This window comes from Mesoplodon bidens (assembly GCF_964165515.1).
Source record: "Mesoplodon bidens genome assembly, chromosome: 1".
In the NCBI taxonomy this organism is placed as follows: Eukaryota; Metazoa; Chordata; class Mammalia; order Artiodactyla; family Ziphiidae; genus Mesoplodon; species Mesoplodon bidens.
Genome location: NC_138176.1, coordinates 27,352,293 through 27,369,522, shown reverse-complemented (window position 1 = coordinate 27,369,522; position 17,230 = coordinate 27,352,293). Strand labels below are relative to the sequence as shown.

The following is a 17,230-nucleotide window of genomic DNA, read 5'->3' as shown; positions in this document are numbered from 1 at the left end:
TTCTGGTCCCTACCTGGATTCTCCCTCACCGCAGGCCTTCTTTCTGCCCTGGAACATGCCTGATTGATTCATTGCTTTTGCATTTGTTTTTCCTCCTGACTGAAGCACTCTTTTCCCAGGTTGTCACTTGCCCGACCCCTCCTGAACATTCAGGTCTCAGCTCAAATGTCACTTTTTCTGAGAGTACTGTGTGAGTCCCGTACTCTCTATCACAGAAATTATCCTACATATTTAATTTTTAAAAAAAGTTTGGTACGTGTTCTCCAGGGAATCCCCAGGGCCTAGAAAAACGCCTGGTGCATGAGGCTTTTGTTAAATATTTGCTAACTGACCGGTTGACCCCAGTTTTTTAAGCCTCCATTTCCTTATTAACTGAAGAGAGATAATAATGCATATTTTGCTTGGTAGTTCTAAGTTAGAAATGTAGAGAAGGGAATTCCCTAGTGGTCCAGTAGTTAAGACTCCGTGCTTCCACTGCAGGGGGCATGAGTTCGATCCCTGGTCAGGGAACTAGGATCCCGCAAGCCACGAGGCCTGGACAAAAATAAATAAATAAATAACGTATTTTTTAAAAAAAAAAGAAATATAGGGGAAAGTATTGAGGATATCGGGAAATTGCTGCACAGTGAACCTTTGTAATTCACTGCTCAGTTCCATCTGACAGATGAGCAGACTGACAAACCCTCCTTTCCCTCTCAGGTAAAAAAAGCTATGGGTGAAGAGGCCCAGAAAAAAGTGGTCCCACCCCGCAATGTTATCATCTCCCTTTTAAGAAGCGCGGAAACTCAACCCCCATGCCCAATGTTTAAGGTACAAAGTTAGTGCAAGTCACATGAGGCCCACGGCTTGCCCCGCCTTAAAGAGGCGGAGCCTCAGTTTGGAGACCAATAGCAGGAACAATCTCCGGAACAGCCCCCAACTCCAGATAGGGAAAAGGGGAGGAGCCGGGCGCCCCAGCAGCTGTAATAGCACTTCCGGACAATACTCCCCGCCCCCTCCTCCCCCCTTCCGCGTCCGCTTATTTCTCCGGTGCCGGGTGGGCAGAACCAGCGGGTGCTGATTACAGGCGCCGCTGTTGCGCTGCTGCTTTCTCCTCGCCTCCCCCTCCCAGTCTCCCCGCCCTCCCCTTGCAGAGTAGCGGGACCGGCCTTGATGTTGGGACACCACCCTCCGCCTCTCTCCGCCCTAGCTCGGGACTCCGGCTCACCGCAGCCCGCTGCCCGCCCGCGTCTCCACCCTGCCAGCCGCACTCTGCTCCGAGCCCATTGTATCCTCCCTATCCCCGGGCTCAGATTCCGAGGCCGGGCCGTGGCGGGAAGATCGGGGACCTCTGTGCATCCCTCCAGCCGGTCCCGCGAGTCGGGGCCCCTCCCCCGCTTGCCGTCCTCGCAACGGTGCGGTAGCTGCCAGGGCGCCCTTCCCTCCCTGCTAAGGCTGAGACGGCCGACTGGCGGGCAGCAGGGACGCACCCCCCACACCCCAGCCCCAGCGGCGAGCACCCCCACCCCCGTCCCCTTCCTGGGGGAAGGAGAGCCGAAACCCGAGCGAGCCGAGGCAGGAAAAGGCAGCCGTGGACTGCCCGGCTCGCAGATCATTTTTATTATCGAGATCATTATTAAAAGGGGGCGGGGAGCCCAGGATGCGGGGGAGGGGGCTAGAGACGCAGCTATTTTTATTAAACAGATTATTCCTGAAATAATAATACGCGCAAGATGGCTGAAGGTGGCTGTGATGAGAGTGTTGGGGGGTTTTTTCTTCCTTTTTTTTTTTTTTTTTTTGATCTGAGGATAAAGCTCTGAGGCGACAGCCGCTGCGGAAACCCTGCCCGGAGTGCCCTCCCCAGATGAGAAGCAGCGGGCGGACAAACGGACCTACCGACGGAGCAACTGGCGCGGGCCCGCCCCGGACGCGTCGCCTGGGCAGCAGCCGGGGGCCGCGGGCGCTCGCCTTTCTGCCGACTTCTTCCAATTCTAATCTTTTTTTATATTTTGGAAAGAACCGGGGTGGGTGGAGCAGAGGTGGAGAGAAATCGGGACTTGGCATTTTCTCCCTTCTCTCTCTCCTAATTTGAGGGAGGCTGCCAGCCCTCCCCTTAAAAAAAATCCCACCACAAAAAAAAAAAAAAAAAAAAAAAAACAGAGAGAGATAGAAAGAACGCCGCAGGACCCTCCAGCGAGCGCGCTCGAACCCCCGGCCGCCACTGCGGCGGCCGCCGGGAGCCCAAGATGGCTGGGCGCTGAGGGAGGCAGTCCGGCTCGACTGGCTTGGCCCGGCCCCGCCGCCGCGGGCTGGCTCCGACCGCAGCCCCGAAGGCCGGAGGAGAGGCCGAGAAGAAAAGAAAGTGGGGGGGGAGGGGGCCGGGGTGGCGAAGGGGGAGGGCCGGGGGGAGGGGAGGGCCGGGAGCCGAGCCTCCTGTTCATTAGCAGTTGAGAAAAATTCCTTTCTAGTTTGATCAATCCTTGTTTTCCTCGGCAGAGCCGGGGCGCCCGCCCAGCGCGGAGACGGAGAGCGGGGTCTCTCGCGGCGGGGGCGCCCGGCGCCGGGCCTCGGGGGAGCGCAGAAGTAGCGACGAGGGGGTCAGGCCGGAGCACCGACGGGGCTTCTTCTCCCTCCCTTTCTGGTTGGTTTTTTTTTTTCCCACTTCTCTCCCTCCCCCTTCCGTTTCTATTTGTGAAGGGAGGAGGAAGGCAGAGGCGGGCTGGTGTCTCTGGCCGGGGACTGGAATTTCATCTGAATGACTGCCCCTGCGCTCACGCAGTGCCCCGGAGTCGGCCCGCCTGCGTCCCGCAGCTCGCACCCGCAGACGGCCGGCCAGCCGGGGGGCGCCCGCGCCGCGGCCCGGGGACCGGCTTGCCTCGCCCTCCTGGTCCGGATCTAGCAGTCCTTGGCGCGGCCGCACTCGCTTCTCCGGCCTCTCAGACCCTGGACGAGGCGAGGGAGGCGCGGCGCCGGCGAGCCAGGAGAGAGCCACCATTGCCGCCGCCGTCGCTGGAGGAAGTGTGCGGCTCCCGGGCTCTGTCCGCCTTGGGGCGCGCCCCAATGTCAGCCGCGGGGCCGAGTGCAGGCCGTGGGCCGCCACTGCCCTAGCCGCGCCGATCGGGAGGCGGCCTCTTATATGGAATTTGGACCCCGGCACTCCCCTCCAGGGCTGGTGCCCCGGCCGCGGCCCTGGCGCAGTCCGCGGTCTCCCGCTAGGCGCTCGGGAGGAGGAGGAGGAGACGCAGCCGGCTGCGCGCGCTGCGTGAGGACCGAGGCTCCCTCCTCTGGGGGGCGGGCGCGCGGAAGGCGCTGGTGACTGAGCGACTCTCGGGGCCGCCGGGGCCCGGAGCTCAGGGCTTGGTGGGCCTGTAGTGGCACCGGACGGACCCCCAGAGTTGGGGAGTTGGGGAGACCTGCCCGGGCCCCCTGCCCGCAGCCGCTATGGCGGAGAATTGGAAGAACTGCTTCGAGGAGGAGCTCATCTGCCCCATCTGCCTGCATGTCTTCGTGGAGCCGGTGCAATTGCCGTGCAAACACAACTTCTGTCGGGGCTGCATTGGCGAGGCGTGGGCCAAGGACAGCGGCCTGGTGCGCTGCCCAGAGTGCAACCAGGCCTACAACCAGAAGCCGGGCCTGGAGAAGAACCTGAAGCTCACCAACATCGTGGAGAAGTTCAACGCCCTGCACGTGGAGAAGCCGCCGGCGGCGCTGCACTGCGTTTTCTGCCGCCGTGGCCCCCCGCTGCCGGCGCAGAAGGTCTGCCTGCGCTGCGAGGCGCCCTGCTGCCAGTCCCACGTGCAGACGCACCTGCAGCAGCCCTCCACCGCCCGCGGGCACCTCCTGGTGGAGGCGGACGACGTGCGGGCCTGGAGCTGCCCGCAACACAACGCCTACCGCCTTTACCACTGCGAGGCCGAGCAGGTGGCCGTGTGCCAGTACTGCTGCTACTACAGCGGTGCGCATCAGGGACACTCGGTGTGCGACGTGGAGATCCGGAGGAATGAGATCCGGGCAAGTACCCTACACACAAACACACGCACAACACACACGCACAACACACACACACACACATACACACACTCCCTACCGCCTGGGGATCACCCATCCGGACAGGCTGACTCTTGTGACATCAGGCCAGAGGTTCCCTTCCAAACTCCTACTCTGTAAGTTTGGAGGCAAGGTCCTGGGAAGTAGGGTCCCCGATCGGTACTTGATAAATTCCTGCACCTGTGCTCACGGGGGGCATCTTGTGAGGCATTTATAGAATTGAGGTGTGGGGCTGTCAGGGGTAGAGTTTGGCTGTTGCTTTTCTGTTTTGCGCGCAGCTCCCTCCCCCGGCGTTGTTTCCGTAGGCCCTACGGGAAGTCACTAAAGGGAGTGACCCAGGTCCTGCTTCTCCAGCTGCTGTTTATGTAATGAGTGTCCTGGTGCCGCTGCTGTGGCTGACATGATCCATGATGCTGGCATACCAATGAGGAAGTAAACAAAAGCAGCCATGTTAGTTTCAAGCCCTAGTGGAAACACATGGGGGGGGCGGGGGGCTGGAGGGGGAGCTTGCGGAGGGAGAGCAGAACTCCTGGTATCTATCTGGCCAAGGCCTGGACAGCCAACAGCATCACTGGACAGCATCTCAGCTATTCGGATTATTCCCCATAGCCCGTTCTCCATGTGTGAGAATCTCTGCCCACTGTGTGCCTGTGCGTATTGCACGCGTCTGCATGAACACACCTTAAAGTATGTCTTCATCACCCTGAGCGCTTTTCTCCCAGCCCAGCCCTCTATCACAGCCCTCCCACATTTGGGGAGGGGAAGTGGAAGATGGAAAAAGAATCCTGTGGGTTTAAGGTTGAGCCGCCTTGCAATCTGGTTTCAGGCAGCTGGCTCCCCTGGGCTGCCGGCTGGGTGATTACGGAACCGCATCCCCTCCCATTGTATACACCCTGTAGCAGCGGCCAATGTCAAAACCGCCTTCCCCCTCAGGCCTCTGGGGCTGGCCTGGCTTTGGAGCTGGACTGAAGCAATACTTCCGTCCCCTTCAGTGGAGGGGGGCTCCTCCTGGGTTCCTCCCAGGTCCCCTGGCTTTCAGGGTTGAGTCATACCAGAAAGAAGGGGTTGGCCTGAGACTGTCTGAGCCATCTCAAGCCCCAGCTTGGGGCCTGGGTGTGATATCATGGGGGTGAGGTTGGGCTTTGGTAGGACTGGGAGTGTTTATGGGTGGGGGCCCCTGGACGCTAGTCGAGGCCAGTGGGGAGCTTGGTTATGAGGAAGCTCTGAGCAGGGGACGGTTGTAGATGGGGGCTGTTTCCTGTAGGGGGGACCAGTCAGAATGAGTCACTGTTCAGCAATTAAAAAACATACACATACCACTAACAAAAGGCAGGAGGGTTGCTACAGGCTGAGGGCAGGGATAACAAATAAAATTTGCTGTATAATTAGTTTCTAATCGGATGGGCTAGCTCTGGGGTTTTGTGCCAGGACAGAGCCTCTGGTTTCTTAAAGGAAGTGTGGGTGGGGGATGGAGAGAAGAGCCTTCCCCCACCACCAGGGTTGGAAAAGGCAGAGGCCTAGGGGAACAAATGAGCCCCTAGTGTACTCCGCCCCCCACCCAGGGCAGGCAGAGCCCAGACTTTCCCTAGTATTGGGAAGATGCTGCTATTAATAAAGATGCAAGGGCTGGGGAGGAGGCTGGGAAAAGTGCAGAGGCAGGAGAAAGGAAGGCTGTCCAGTTCTCTGTCCTGGGATTGACAGTGGAAAATGAAAGGAAGGGAAAGGTGGAGATGGGGCTGAAAGGCACAGAAGAGGGGACAGTAACCAGGGTGATGAGTGAATGTGTGCCTGCACCCACGGCTTTGCCCTTAGTTGTATTGGAGTGCTCAGGTGTCTTTCATTTAGGTGGGGGAGAAAGCACAATTTTACCTGATTTGGTAGTAAGAGAGTGTCTGCAGATGTGAGTCTGTGTTTGTGAGTGTCTTTGAGACTGTCTGCTTTGCCCTCAAATGCACCTGTCTCCTGTCTGTATAGTTGGGGGATGGGGGTGGCACACATATGCAGAGTATACCCTGGGGTTCCTACCGGCAGGTCCCTGATCCCCCAGCTCATGGAAGGAACTGAATGGAAGCAGGCCCTGAACTTTGTCAGCAGCTCCATGTGTGTGCGTCTGCGTGCGTGCGTGCGTGCGTGTGTGTGTGTGTGTGTGTGTTCTTGTGTTCGTTCCTGTTCCTGGTGTGGGCAGGCTCAGAAGTAGTGGGTTGCATCACAGCCAGATGTGCAGTTCTGTGCGCTCAGCATCTGTGCCCCACAGCCTGAGTCTCGTCCCTCTCCAGGCTCCCCTACCCCAGGCCCTCCAGACTCTCTCTGGTGTCCCAGGGCACTGGAGTTGGAAACCCTTCAATGGCCCAGTGCCACTCACTGTGAGTTGGACTTATTGAACGAGTAGGAAGAGGGGCCCCACCCTCAGGGGAGGGGGTGAGCCACAAAGAACCTGAATGGAAGAACCCATTGCGCTCCATCCTCTCTAGGCTAGCCATGGGGAGGGGTGTTTTCCTGGGCCTCTTTTCCCTTGTGGGAGGGAGTCTGTCTTAAAGGGCCTCTGCTGGTACCATGGATGAAGGCAACAGAATTATCCCAGATGCAGGAGCAGAAGCATGGAAACCTGGCACACACCTTAAGATACAGCTCTGCTTCTTGTGCTTCCTCTTCCGTTGTCCCGGGGAGGGGCAGGGGCTGCTGAAATGCCCTACTGGCTAGGAATAGGAAACGCTGATCAATTTCCCCCTGGTGGTCCTCCACACGCATACTCAAAGCACCCACCTGTGCAGCGGCCTAGAGCTGGGGCCCAGCAGGAATGCAAGTAGGGCTTCCGCCCAGCAGGGGACTAGCAGGGGGTCTCAGAGTCAGGCCTTCGAAGTCCTCGCCCCACTCTGCCCTTGGGAAGCCAATGTGTAAGCCACGTTGCCATGAGGCCTGGATGCCCATTGGGTAGACCGCAGAGACCACTCTAAGACATGCCTAGACCCCAAATGTGTTCTCCCTTGGGGCTATGGGAGGCTAAGGGCCCAAGATTGGGATATCCAGGTGGACTCGGGTGTGGCGGCCCTAGGTAGTCAAACCCTCTTCCAGCCCCTGGGTTTAGGGGTTCATGTGAGGAACTCGGGACTGGTATGAGCTGGGAGCACCTCTGTCTCATGACCTCCTTCAACATAGAAAGAAGATCCAAGATAAGGCCTAGTTATATCTGTGAAGGGCTATGCAGGGTATGTGTGTGTGTTCAGGTCATAGCTGTGCCTCTGTGTCATTCCTAGTACCCCAGACTGAGGTTGGAAATGTTCCCAGGACCCTGTTCCTTGCATTCTCGAAGGTTTAGAGTTGAGAAGAGATGTTCTCTGGGGACAGGATCCCACTTCTTTGACCAGTTTGGGGTTTGCAGCTGCTGGGGGTGAAGTCATCCTGCTCACATTGTCCATGGCCGGAGGGGCTGCCCTGGGACCCTGGAGGGGATCCTAGGTCTCTACCCCATGTGTCTGTCTCCGAGTGGGCTCTGGGAGTGAGAGCTGCCCTGGCCCAGCTATAGCCAGGCTGTGGCTGCAGCTTGACTCAGGCAGTACGGACCCCACCGCTCTCCGCTGCCCCCGACCATAATCCTGAGGTCTGAGGTGGGGTGGGAGGTGGGAGGGTCAAGTGGCTGCTCCTTCCTTGACCATCTTGAAGGATTGGGAAGAGGGGGCCTGGCTTGGCCTTCCTCCCTGGCCCCGGACAGAGGAGCCTGAGGCGGAGGCCCAGCCCACCACCTCCACCCCAGGATCCTGCTGACACAGCCAGACCAGACGCCTGTCATGCACGCCCTGCTGATGACTCTGCCTGCTGCAGCTCTGGGTGCCTCTGCATCCAGGTCTGTCTGCAGGTGTGTGTGTGCGCATGTGTAACCAGTGCGTCTGGTTGTGCATCTCACATGGGACTACTTTTTTGTATCTCAACGTGTGTATCTCTGTGAAGGTGCAGTGTGAGTGATTGACTTAATTACAGAGTTGTCTTGTGTGTGGCTTTGGGGTCGGGAAGACGTGCACGTGTGTGTGTGTGAGCTAGAGGAGGGTGCCCTGCTTGCCGTTCACCTGCGAGTTGAAGTTGAGGGTGCACACATACCTGTCGTTGACGGCGCTAGTGTGTGACTGCCTGCCTGATGGTGGTTGGTTGGTGGGTGTGAGTCTTCTGTGACTTTCTCACCTGGTGGAGGTGTTGGGGAGGGGAGGGGACTCACCTTCGCCGAGCTTGTTGCCTGTGGTGGGCTTTGGAGGTGGAAGCCCGGATGGATCCTACGATGCTGTGTTGTGGGCATTCGGGGTGGTCATAGGAAGAAGGGGAGCCCGGCTTGGGCCCCAGCCCTGGACCGAGAAGGCAGCCTTGGCTGGCCTTATCCCTGGCTCTGGGAAAGCCTTCCTTCCCGGCTGGCCTGGCATTCAAACACAGACAAAGGGGGGCTTTCTCTCTCGCCTCTTTGTTCTGCTGCCCCAGAGCAGTGCTCTCTGCATGGCAAAAGCTAATTCCACTCTGCAGCTGGGAAACCCTCTCTGGGGTCTGCCGGGGCTTGCCTCCGAGGTGCTGCCTTTCTCCTTGCCCCTGGTTCCTTCTCTGTAGCCTCTTCTCTCTCGGTCTGTGATTGCCCGCAGCCTGGGGGTCCACATGGTAGCCCCAGGTAGGGGCTGAGGCATGGGGACAACTAAGGCTGAGACCAGGAGGGAGTGCTGTGGCCCAGGGAGAGGGGAGGCTGACGTACTCCTGGGACAAGGGCTTATGTGGGAGAGTGGGGGGCGGCTTTGGCAGCTGGGGAGGAGGTTAGGAGGGGGTAGCTCTGAGCTGGGGCTTCATCCAGAGCTGGAGCTGGCATGAGAGTCATCTGGGCAGGGATCCCAGCAGGCAGAGGTACTCCAGCAGCCCAGCGCCCTCTTCCCGCCTCCACCCCATCCCAGGGGCTGCTGGCCCCAGCTCTGGTCCCATCTACAAACCTGAGGTCTGCCTCTGGCCCAGATCCTGGGGCCCTGCTCCCTCCTGACTTTGCTTCTCTTCAAGGTTGACTTGAGGGTTTTATTATTATCATTTATTAACTTTTATACAGCCTAGAGTCCCAATGGCCTTACCCGTCTGCCCAGTCCAGTCTGGCATCAAAAATGCCAGCTGGGCCTGGCCAGTCAGTCTCCAGAGGGCTGTGAGTGAGGCTTTCCCAGGGCGGGAATGTAAGGGGCTCATGATTGCCCCCTCTCCAGGCTGGGAGGGGCTTTGGAGGGAGCAGCTCAAAGCAGAGTCTAGAACATTAGGTGACAGATATGAGGGTCTTGGAGGGGTGGGAATGGTGTGCCCCCAAGTCTTCCTGATGCTTTTGCCCTCACAGACCCAGGAGCAGACCGTGGAAGGCCTTAGGTCCTTGGGGAAGGACAGGGACAGGAGTAAGCAGGTCACACCTGGGTCAGCAGGTGTAGCGTGGTGCTGGGCCTCCAACTGCCCCTGCCCCTGCTAGAGGCCTGGTCCCTCAAGTGCTCCTAGTCTAGACCATTCTAGTCTCCACTCTGTACCTGCACACTTGAGGTGTGCCACAATCCAGGTGACCCACTGTGGGCTGGGAGCAGTTTGTAAGGTGCCCTCCCCCACATTGAGAGGCCTTGCCCTGAATCAAGCTGGGAAATCTCTCAGCTGTGGGTTTTTCCCAGGTGGACAGTGGAGCCTCAGCTCTCAGTAGTTCTGGGAGGTTGGGATGGAAAGGAGGCTGCTGGTAGTGGGGAGGGGTCCTTGCTTCCTCTGTTCCCCATCTCCCAGCTTCTCAGCAACCTGATTCATTCACTGGTGGAATCGAGGTGAGGGGTAATAAAGGGGCAGCAAGTGGATATTTCCCTTCTTCCCCACCACCCCGATTTTCCAGTGCCTGAGGTAGCAGTGTCCCCCCGCCCCCTGCTTCCCCCCCCCCCCCGGTGTTGGCTGCGGCAGGATTAAGATCACCTAGCCCCGAGGGAGCGCCATTCCTGCAAGGGCGAGCTGGCCATGGTGGGCCCCCCTCCCAGCCCTCCCTGGCGGGCATTCCCTGGCCAGTTTCCTTCCTATTCCTGGTCCTTCCCTTCCCCCTGTAGTGGAGAGAGAAGCCCGATGGCCTCTGAGCTGGGGGAGGGCCAATGAAACCCAGCCACCTGCTAGGCAGTGTGGCCACTGCCTTTGCTAGACCTGGACTGGGCTCCACCCCAGAGGGCTCTGGGCAGGCAGGAACCAGGACCTGGACCCGGAAGCCAAGGGAAGACACCTCAGGGTCCCGGGGTGGCCATGCTGCCAGGAAAGGATCTGAGAAAAGCCTAGATGGCGGAAGGGGCTGAGCCCCACTCCCCAGGACAGGACAGGAAGTGCCTCCCTTGGCTGTGCCCTGAGGGGTCAGCCATGAACTCCCTGACCGGGTTGCAGGGGAATGGGACAGCGGCCTCCCACGGGTCTGGAGGGTGGGAGTGAACAGCCCCATTCCGGGCCTCCGAGGGAAGCGGGGCTGAGATCCTCTCTGGGGCTGCCTCTCTCCTGCCCCTCGTCTGGGACTTAGCTCCAGGTGCACCTCTACTCTGATACCAGTGGGTTTGGTCATGAAAAGTAGTCGGGCCGGGAGACCCTGGTGCACAGATGTGTGTGTGTGGCTGGGGCCTGGGCTCTCGGATATCCTGGGCACTGGGAAGGCAGGAGTGGCCTGGAGCCTGAGATGCATCCAGATTGGAGGGACTGCTTCCCGAGTGTGGGGACGAGGCAGCCAGCAGGCAAAAAATTGAGGGCCAGTTGTAACAGGGGAGGTAAAAAGGTGTCATATCCTTTGGTGGTACCCTGGCCACTTTGCCTTCAGGCAGGCCTCCCTTAGTCGTCGGGGGCCTTCAGGAGGGCCAGCCTTCACTGTGCAGGGCTGTGTGTGTGTGACAGTGTGCCCGAGGGGGTCTCACCCAGGTGATGGCATGTGCTTGTGTGTGTGCGTGCAGTTGTATGCGTGTAGGTGGGCCATACTGTGGGGTGCCGCCTGCCCTTTTCACATGACTGGGGGCAGTTTCACAGGAAGGGAGGGTGTGTGACTACCTCTGCTCCTGCGCCCAGCCAGCTGTGTTTCTCTACAGGCTCTGACTCTCAGGCTGGCAGCAGATCCATGTGCATGTTGGGCTGGGGGGGCGGGGCAGGGCAACATCTCCTAGGGCTGTCTCTTAAGGTACTGTCCTGGGTCACTGAAAGGTCAAATTGTTGGGGGGGTTGCCCCAGGCTTTCCCAGCTCAGAATCTGAGAGCCTCACCCCCTACCTCCTCCTGTCCCCACGGCCCTGGTTCTAGGGTAGCCACCAACACAAAACAGGGTCACTGAACTCTCTTGGCTGGCCTTGGTTTCCCCATGTGTAAAGGGGTTTGGGGGAATAAGGAAGGGATTGGTGGCAGCTTGTCTTTTGGAAGCCAGCTGAGTGTGGACAGGAGTGGGGGTCATGGGTCAAACCTGAGGGTCACTTTGAGGTCCACACAGAGGAAGAAAACCACTTCTTGTTGAGTGGACACTTACTGTGAGCTAGGTTCTGTGCAATCTGCTTTGCAAACCTTGTTTTGTGCGCAAAACCCATGGGTTTATTCAGGAAACACATTATGCATCTGTAGGGTGCTGGGGCCTTTGTGGGTCCCGGCTAGGAAGGGAAGTGGAAAAATACAGCAGCAAAGCCTTGTTTTCAAGAGGCCTTGAGTTTTGTTTGGAGATTAGACTGCAGTTGGTCAGACTATAGAATATTGTTGTCCTATAGCTCTTTCTGTGAGATGGTCATGTTTTGTGTCTGTGGTGTCCAGTACATTAGCCACTAGCTACATGTAGCTATTGAGCACTTGAAATGAGGCTGGTACAACAGAAGAACTGATGTTCAATTTAATTTATTTTTAACTAACTTAAAATGAAATAGCCACATGTGACTAGTGGCTACTGTATTGGACAGCACAGCTACAGAGGGAGAGCAGAATGTGACAGCCCCTCGTATGGCCAGGACAGGGAGGGTCCTGCACAGACTCCGAGCAGGGGCCATGGAAAGTTTCCTAGAGGAGCAGGGCCTTAAGCTGGGCTTTGAAGGATAGACAAGGGATGGGGAGAAGGCACTGTGGGCTGCAGAAAAACATCAGCTGGGTGCAGGGAGTTCAGATTTGCAGTGTCAGGGACAGGATACCAGCCCACCTGGCTGGGAGAATCAGGTTGTAAGTAAGAGAGCCTACAGAGTTTGGAAGGAGGGGTCATCGAGGGCTCTTGGGCAGGAGAGAGACCCTGTTTGAAGAGGTGTGTCTGGCAAGGGAGGATGACAGGGCGGCTGGAACAGCTGGGATAGGCAGGTCTGGGAAGAGAGGGGTTGTAGAGACAGAAGATTAAGGGCTGAGAAGAGCAGCATGGTCCAGAACCTTCCAGCAGACTGACCTTGGGTCTTAGGAGAGCCAGAGTTTCCTTTCCACCCAGGTCCAACTGGGGGGCTGAGGGAGTTAGCAAGGACTTCAGAGGCTTAGCTCTCAGCATCAAGAGCAAGCAAGGGGGCAGCTGGCTGGCTTGATGCCCCCCAAGTGTAAGGCAAACGTCAGGTGAGATCTCTGGACCGGGCCAGAGGGCCTGTGAGACCCGGGAAGGTTGTGTGACCCTCGGCATCATTTCTAAGATGGTGCTCCCCAGAGAGAGGCAGCATGACTTGGATAAGAACAGACCCTACTACCTGGTCATTTAGGTTTGTATTCCAGCTCTGACACTAGCTGTGTGACTTTGGATGAATTACTTAACCTTTCTGGTTTCCTCTCCTCTGAAATGAGGATAATAATAGTATGTATCTCATAGCATTACTGGAATGATTAGATAAGTCTATACAGGAAAAGTGCTTACAACAGAGGCAGGCCTGACCCTGCCCTCAGAAAGTTTATGGTTTAGATATGTGTGGGAAGCATTCCAGGCTTTCTCGTCCTGGGAACAGGCGGGCCAGACAGTTATCACCAGGCCCCTGGGATTGCATGGGAGCCAGAAGGGGTTGGGGGGCAGAAATTTTACGTCATCTGGGAAAAAGGATCCATAGGATGAGTCTGTTCTGTAGAGGTAGGGATGGTGTTCACCCATTCCTCTGATGCCCCGACCCCAACTGTCTCTGTAGAAGATGCTGATGAAGCAGCAGGACCGGCTGGAGGAGCGAGAGCAGGACATTGAGGACCAACTGTACAAACTCGAGTCAGACAAGCGCCTGGTGGAGGTAGCTAAGCCCAAGCCCATGGTATGAGGGTGGGGGCGGCTTGGGTACTGGGCCTTGGGCTAGGATCTGTTGCGTGGTCGGCTCTATGCAGGAATCCCTTGGTCAGTCATTCAATGAACCGTCAGTGGATGAGCCCCCCACTGGTGCCAGGGTACCTGTCCAGAGCCCTGTGCTACCAGTGGGGGATTGGCAGGTCAGACTTTGCCTTTGGGAGCCCTGGGCAGCCTGGGGCTTTGGGGTCCCAGACTCCCCCATCCAGGATGTGAGACAGGCAGGAGCAGCAGCCAGAAGTCCCCAGTACTTACCTGCCCACCCACTCTTGCCCCGGTGCCCGCAGGAGAAGGTGAGCCAACTGAAGGAGGAAGTGCGGCTGCAATACGAGAAGCTGCACCAGCTGCTGGATGAGGACCTGCGGCAGACGGTGGAGGTCCTGGACAAGGCCCAGGCCAAGTTCTGCAGCGAGAACGCAGCGCAGGCGCTGCATCTCGGGGAGCGCATGCAGGAGGCCAAGAAGCTGCTGGGCTCCCTGCAGCTGCTCTTCGACAAGACGGAGGACGTCAGCTTCATGAAGGTGGGCTGGGCCTGGGACCGGTTGGTGGGACCCAAGGGGCATTTTTAAGATTTTTTTTTTTTCCTGCATTGGGTCTTCGTTGCTGTGCGCGGGCTTTCTCTAATTGCGGCGAGTGGGGGCTACGCTTCGTTGAGGTGCACGGGCTTCTCACTGCGGTGGCTTCTCTTGTTGTGGAGCATGAGCTCTAGGTACACGGGCTTCGGTAGTTGTAGCTCACGGGCTCTAGAGCGCAGGCTCAGTAGTTGTGGCGCACGGGCTTAGTTGCTCTGCGGCATGTGGGATCATCCCAGACCAGGGCTCGAACCCGTGTCCCCTGCATTGGCAGGCGGATTCTTAACCACTGCATCATCAGGGAAGCCCCAAGGGGCATTTCTAAATTGGAGTCTGTGATGCTTTGCTCCCCAACTGGTTCCCTCCACCAGTATGCTCACAGGGCTTTGGAGCCAGCCTTCATGGATTCAGAACCCTCCCACCCGGTTCCTTCTAGCGTTGTGACCTTGGGCAAGTCATATATGTTCCCTAGGCCTCAGCTCCCTCACTTATAAGGTGGGGTTGACAGTACAGATCTATTACCTGTTCCCCGCAATGCCACATTTTTAAAAATCTCTGAAAACTGAAAGAAAAATGTTCTAGCAGCTCATTTAACAGCAAAAATTGACCTGAACTGATGCTGGCAATTTATGGCCTTTATTGACCTTACTTGATACAAATATTGAAACATATTGCTGGGCCTTCCCTGGCAGTCCAGTGGTTAAGACTCTGTTCTTCCAGTGCAAGGGAGGGATTCGATCCCTGGTCAGGGAACTAAGGTGCCACATGCCACGAGGCGTGGCTAAAAAAAAAAAAATATATATATATATATATATATCGCTGCAGAAACACTGATGTGTTAGATTACAGTGTCCTACACTGTAATCACATATTATGATAGGGGCATCATATTTCCCTTCTAAAGTCCCCCAAATTCCAAATTCCAAAACACATCTTGCCCCAAAGATTTTGGGTAAAAGATTGAGTGCTTGCAGAACCTTCCTCCTAGGGTAGTTGTTTAGATAAGATGATAGATGTATAGAAAGCACTTACAGTGTTGTCTGTCACATAGCAAGTGCTCAATCTTCTGAAAATGGAGGCACCCCACCTCCTGCCCCTGCCACGCTCCGGCCAGAATCAGAAGGTCAGCCCTGCCTGGGGAGAGAGAGGATGGGGCAGCTCTCTCATGCTGCCTTTCCCACTGACTAACCCTTTTCTCTCCCTCTAGAACACCAAGTCTGTGAAAATCCTAATGGACAGGTGAGCAGATGGCAACCAGCCCTCAGGGGAACACATGTGCGGGAGGGCAGGAAGGGCCAGGCCCACTGGGGGGAGGTAGGGCGGGCTTACCGGTGATACCTCCTCACAGCAGATGCCCCGTCCACTGCCCCCAGGACCCAGACCTGCACAGGCAGCAGCCTTTCTCCCCCTAAGATCGGCCACTTGAACTCCAAGCTCTTCCTGAACGAGGTGGCCAAGAAGGAGAAGCAGCTACGGAAGATGCTAGAAGGTGAGGGTGGGATCCTCAATCAAAGGGAGAGAACCCTTTGGGCAGGGGTAAATGCCAGAACCTTCCTTCTGACAGGCAGCCTGGCCTAGTCAGATAGACCTTTCCTCATATCCCTGCTTTGCTACTTCTAGCTGTGGGACCTTGGGCAAGCCGTAGCACCTCCCTGAGCCTCAGCATCTTCAGCTGTAAGATGGGAATGATAGTAGTATCTGCTTTCTAACGGAGTAGCAAGCATCAAGATGGTGCATGATGTATTGTGCTTGGTCCTACAGATGGAAAATGTCCCCGGGGGAGAGGAGGCCTGGGTTGCCTGGGACAGGGGCTTTACCGACTTTTGCCCAAACTCTCCACAGGCCCCTTCAGCACACCGGTGCCCTTCCTGCAGAGCATCCCCCTGTACCCTTGTGGTGTGAGCAGCTCTGGGGCGGAAAAGCGCAAGCACTCGACGGCCTTCCCTGAGGCCAGTTTCCTAGAGACGTCGTCGGGCCCTGTGGGCAGCCAGTATGGGGCAGCGAGCACAGCCAGCGGCGAGGGCCAGTCAGGGCAGCCCCTGGGCCCCTGCAGCTCCACGCAGCACTTGGTGGCCCTGCCGGGCGGCGCCCAACCAGTGCACTCAAGTCCTGTGTTCCCCCCATCGCAGTATCCCAATGGCTCCGCCACCCAGCAGCCCATGCTCCCCCAGTATGGGGGCCGCAAGATTCTCGTCTGTTCTGTGGACAACTGTTACTGTTCTTCCGTGGCCAACCATGGCGGCCACCAGCCCTACCCCCGCTCCGGCCACTTCCCCTGGACAGTGCCCTCACAGGAGTACTCACACGCGCTCCCGCCCACACCTTCCGTCCCCCAGTCCCTTCCCAGCCTGGCGGTCAGAGACTGGCTCGATGCCTCCCAGCAGCCTGGCCACCAGGATTTCTACAGGGTGTATGGGCAGCCGTCCACCAAACACTACGTGACGAGCTAACGCTACGCGGGCGGTGGGGCGCTGGGGGAATCTCCCCGCCTCAGCCCCCAGTGGCTCGGGAATGACGCATCCAGAGACCTGCCCTTCTACCTTCCTGTCCTCCCTCCCTTCCTCCTTCATTTCCCCAAGTCTTTTCCTTTTGGATTTTGTTTTGTTTGGGGCTTGTTTTGATCTTTTTTTTTATCACGAATCTCCTGGACTCAGAGGTGACAGTGGGAGCTGGCCTGGGCCGGGGCCACAGGTGGCTCTGGAGTTGGGAAAGCGTCTACCTCAAGGCGCTGAGCTCTCTCTCTCTCTCTGTCTCTCCTTTTTTCTTCCACTCCTTCCCCTACCCAGCTCCGTGGCTAGAAGGAGCCTCAGCTTCCCCTAAAGCCTTGGGGGTAGGGGCAGTTTCCAACTCTCCTCAGCCAGCCCTGGGAGGAGGGACCAGTGTCCACTGGCCTGCTTCTCCTCTTGTTTTTCTTTTGGGCAGTTTGATCACTGACTAAATAGGGAATGACCTGTAGATTGTGGGGCTTTTTTTTTTTTTTTTTTTAAACCAAGAATGATTTCTCCTGCTTCCTTCTCACCATCCTCCCAGACGGAGTTCAAAGGCCACTTCTCAAGCAGCTTTTGGCACCTTCAGCCTCAGAATGGAATCTTAAAGACAGGAACCCCCATGTCCAGGAAAGGGGAAAGGAAACTTGCCAATGATAGTGACCACAGCAAAAGCAAATAATAATAATATTAATAATAATAAAGAGAAATAAAAGAAATAATAAAATAAAAAACCATAGCACAGCCCTTGTTGAGGTCAGCGGGAGAGGAGGGGCTGCCTGGAGTTGGGTCCTTGCCTGGATTTTGACACAGCGACTTCCTGTAGTGAGCACTTTGTATGAATCGTGGACTTCCTGTTCTCAAGGCGCAGGTATTTATTCTGTAATCTGTCTAGAGCACACACCG

At 57.1% G+C, this 17,230-nt stretch overlaps 1 protein-coding gene across 1 annotated transcript; it reads left to right on the top strand.

The window, feature by feature from the left end:
• The first annotated feature begins 2,375 nt into the window (after positions 1 to 2,375).
• On the top strand, positions 2,376 to 16,826 carry TRIM8 (tripartite motif containing 8). The gene is made up of 6 exons (XM_081251545.1): positions 2,376 to 3,990; positions 13,121 to 13,216; positions 13,554 to 13,787; positions 15,046 to 15,077; positions 15,212 to 15,327; positions 15,681 to 16,826. The coding sequence occupies exons 1-6, from the start codon at positions 3,421 to 3,423 to the stop codon at positions 16,286 to 16,288; spliced, it is 1,656 nt and encodes a 551-aa protein (XP_081107671.1). The 5' UTR covers positions 2,376 to 3,420; the 3' UTR covers positions 16,289 to 16,826.
• Positions 16,827 to 17,230: the final 404 nt, after the last annotated feature.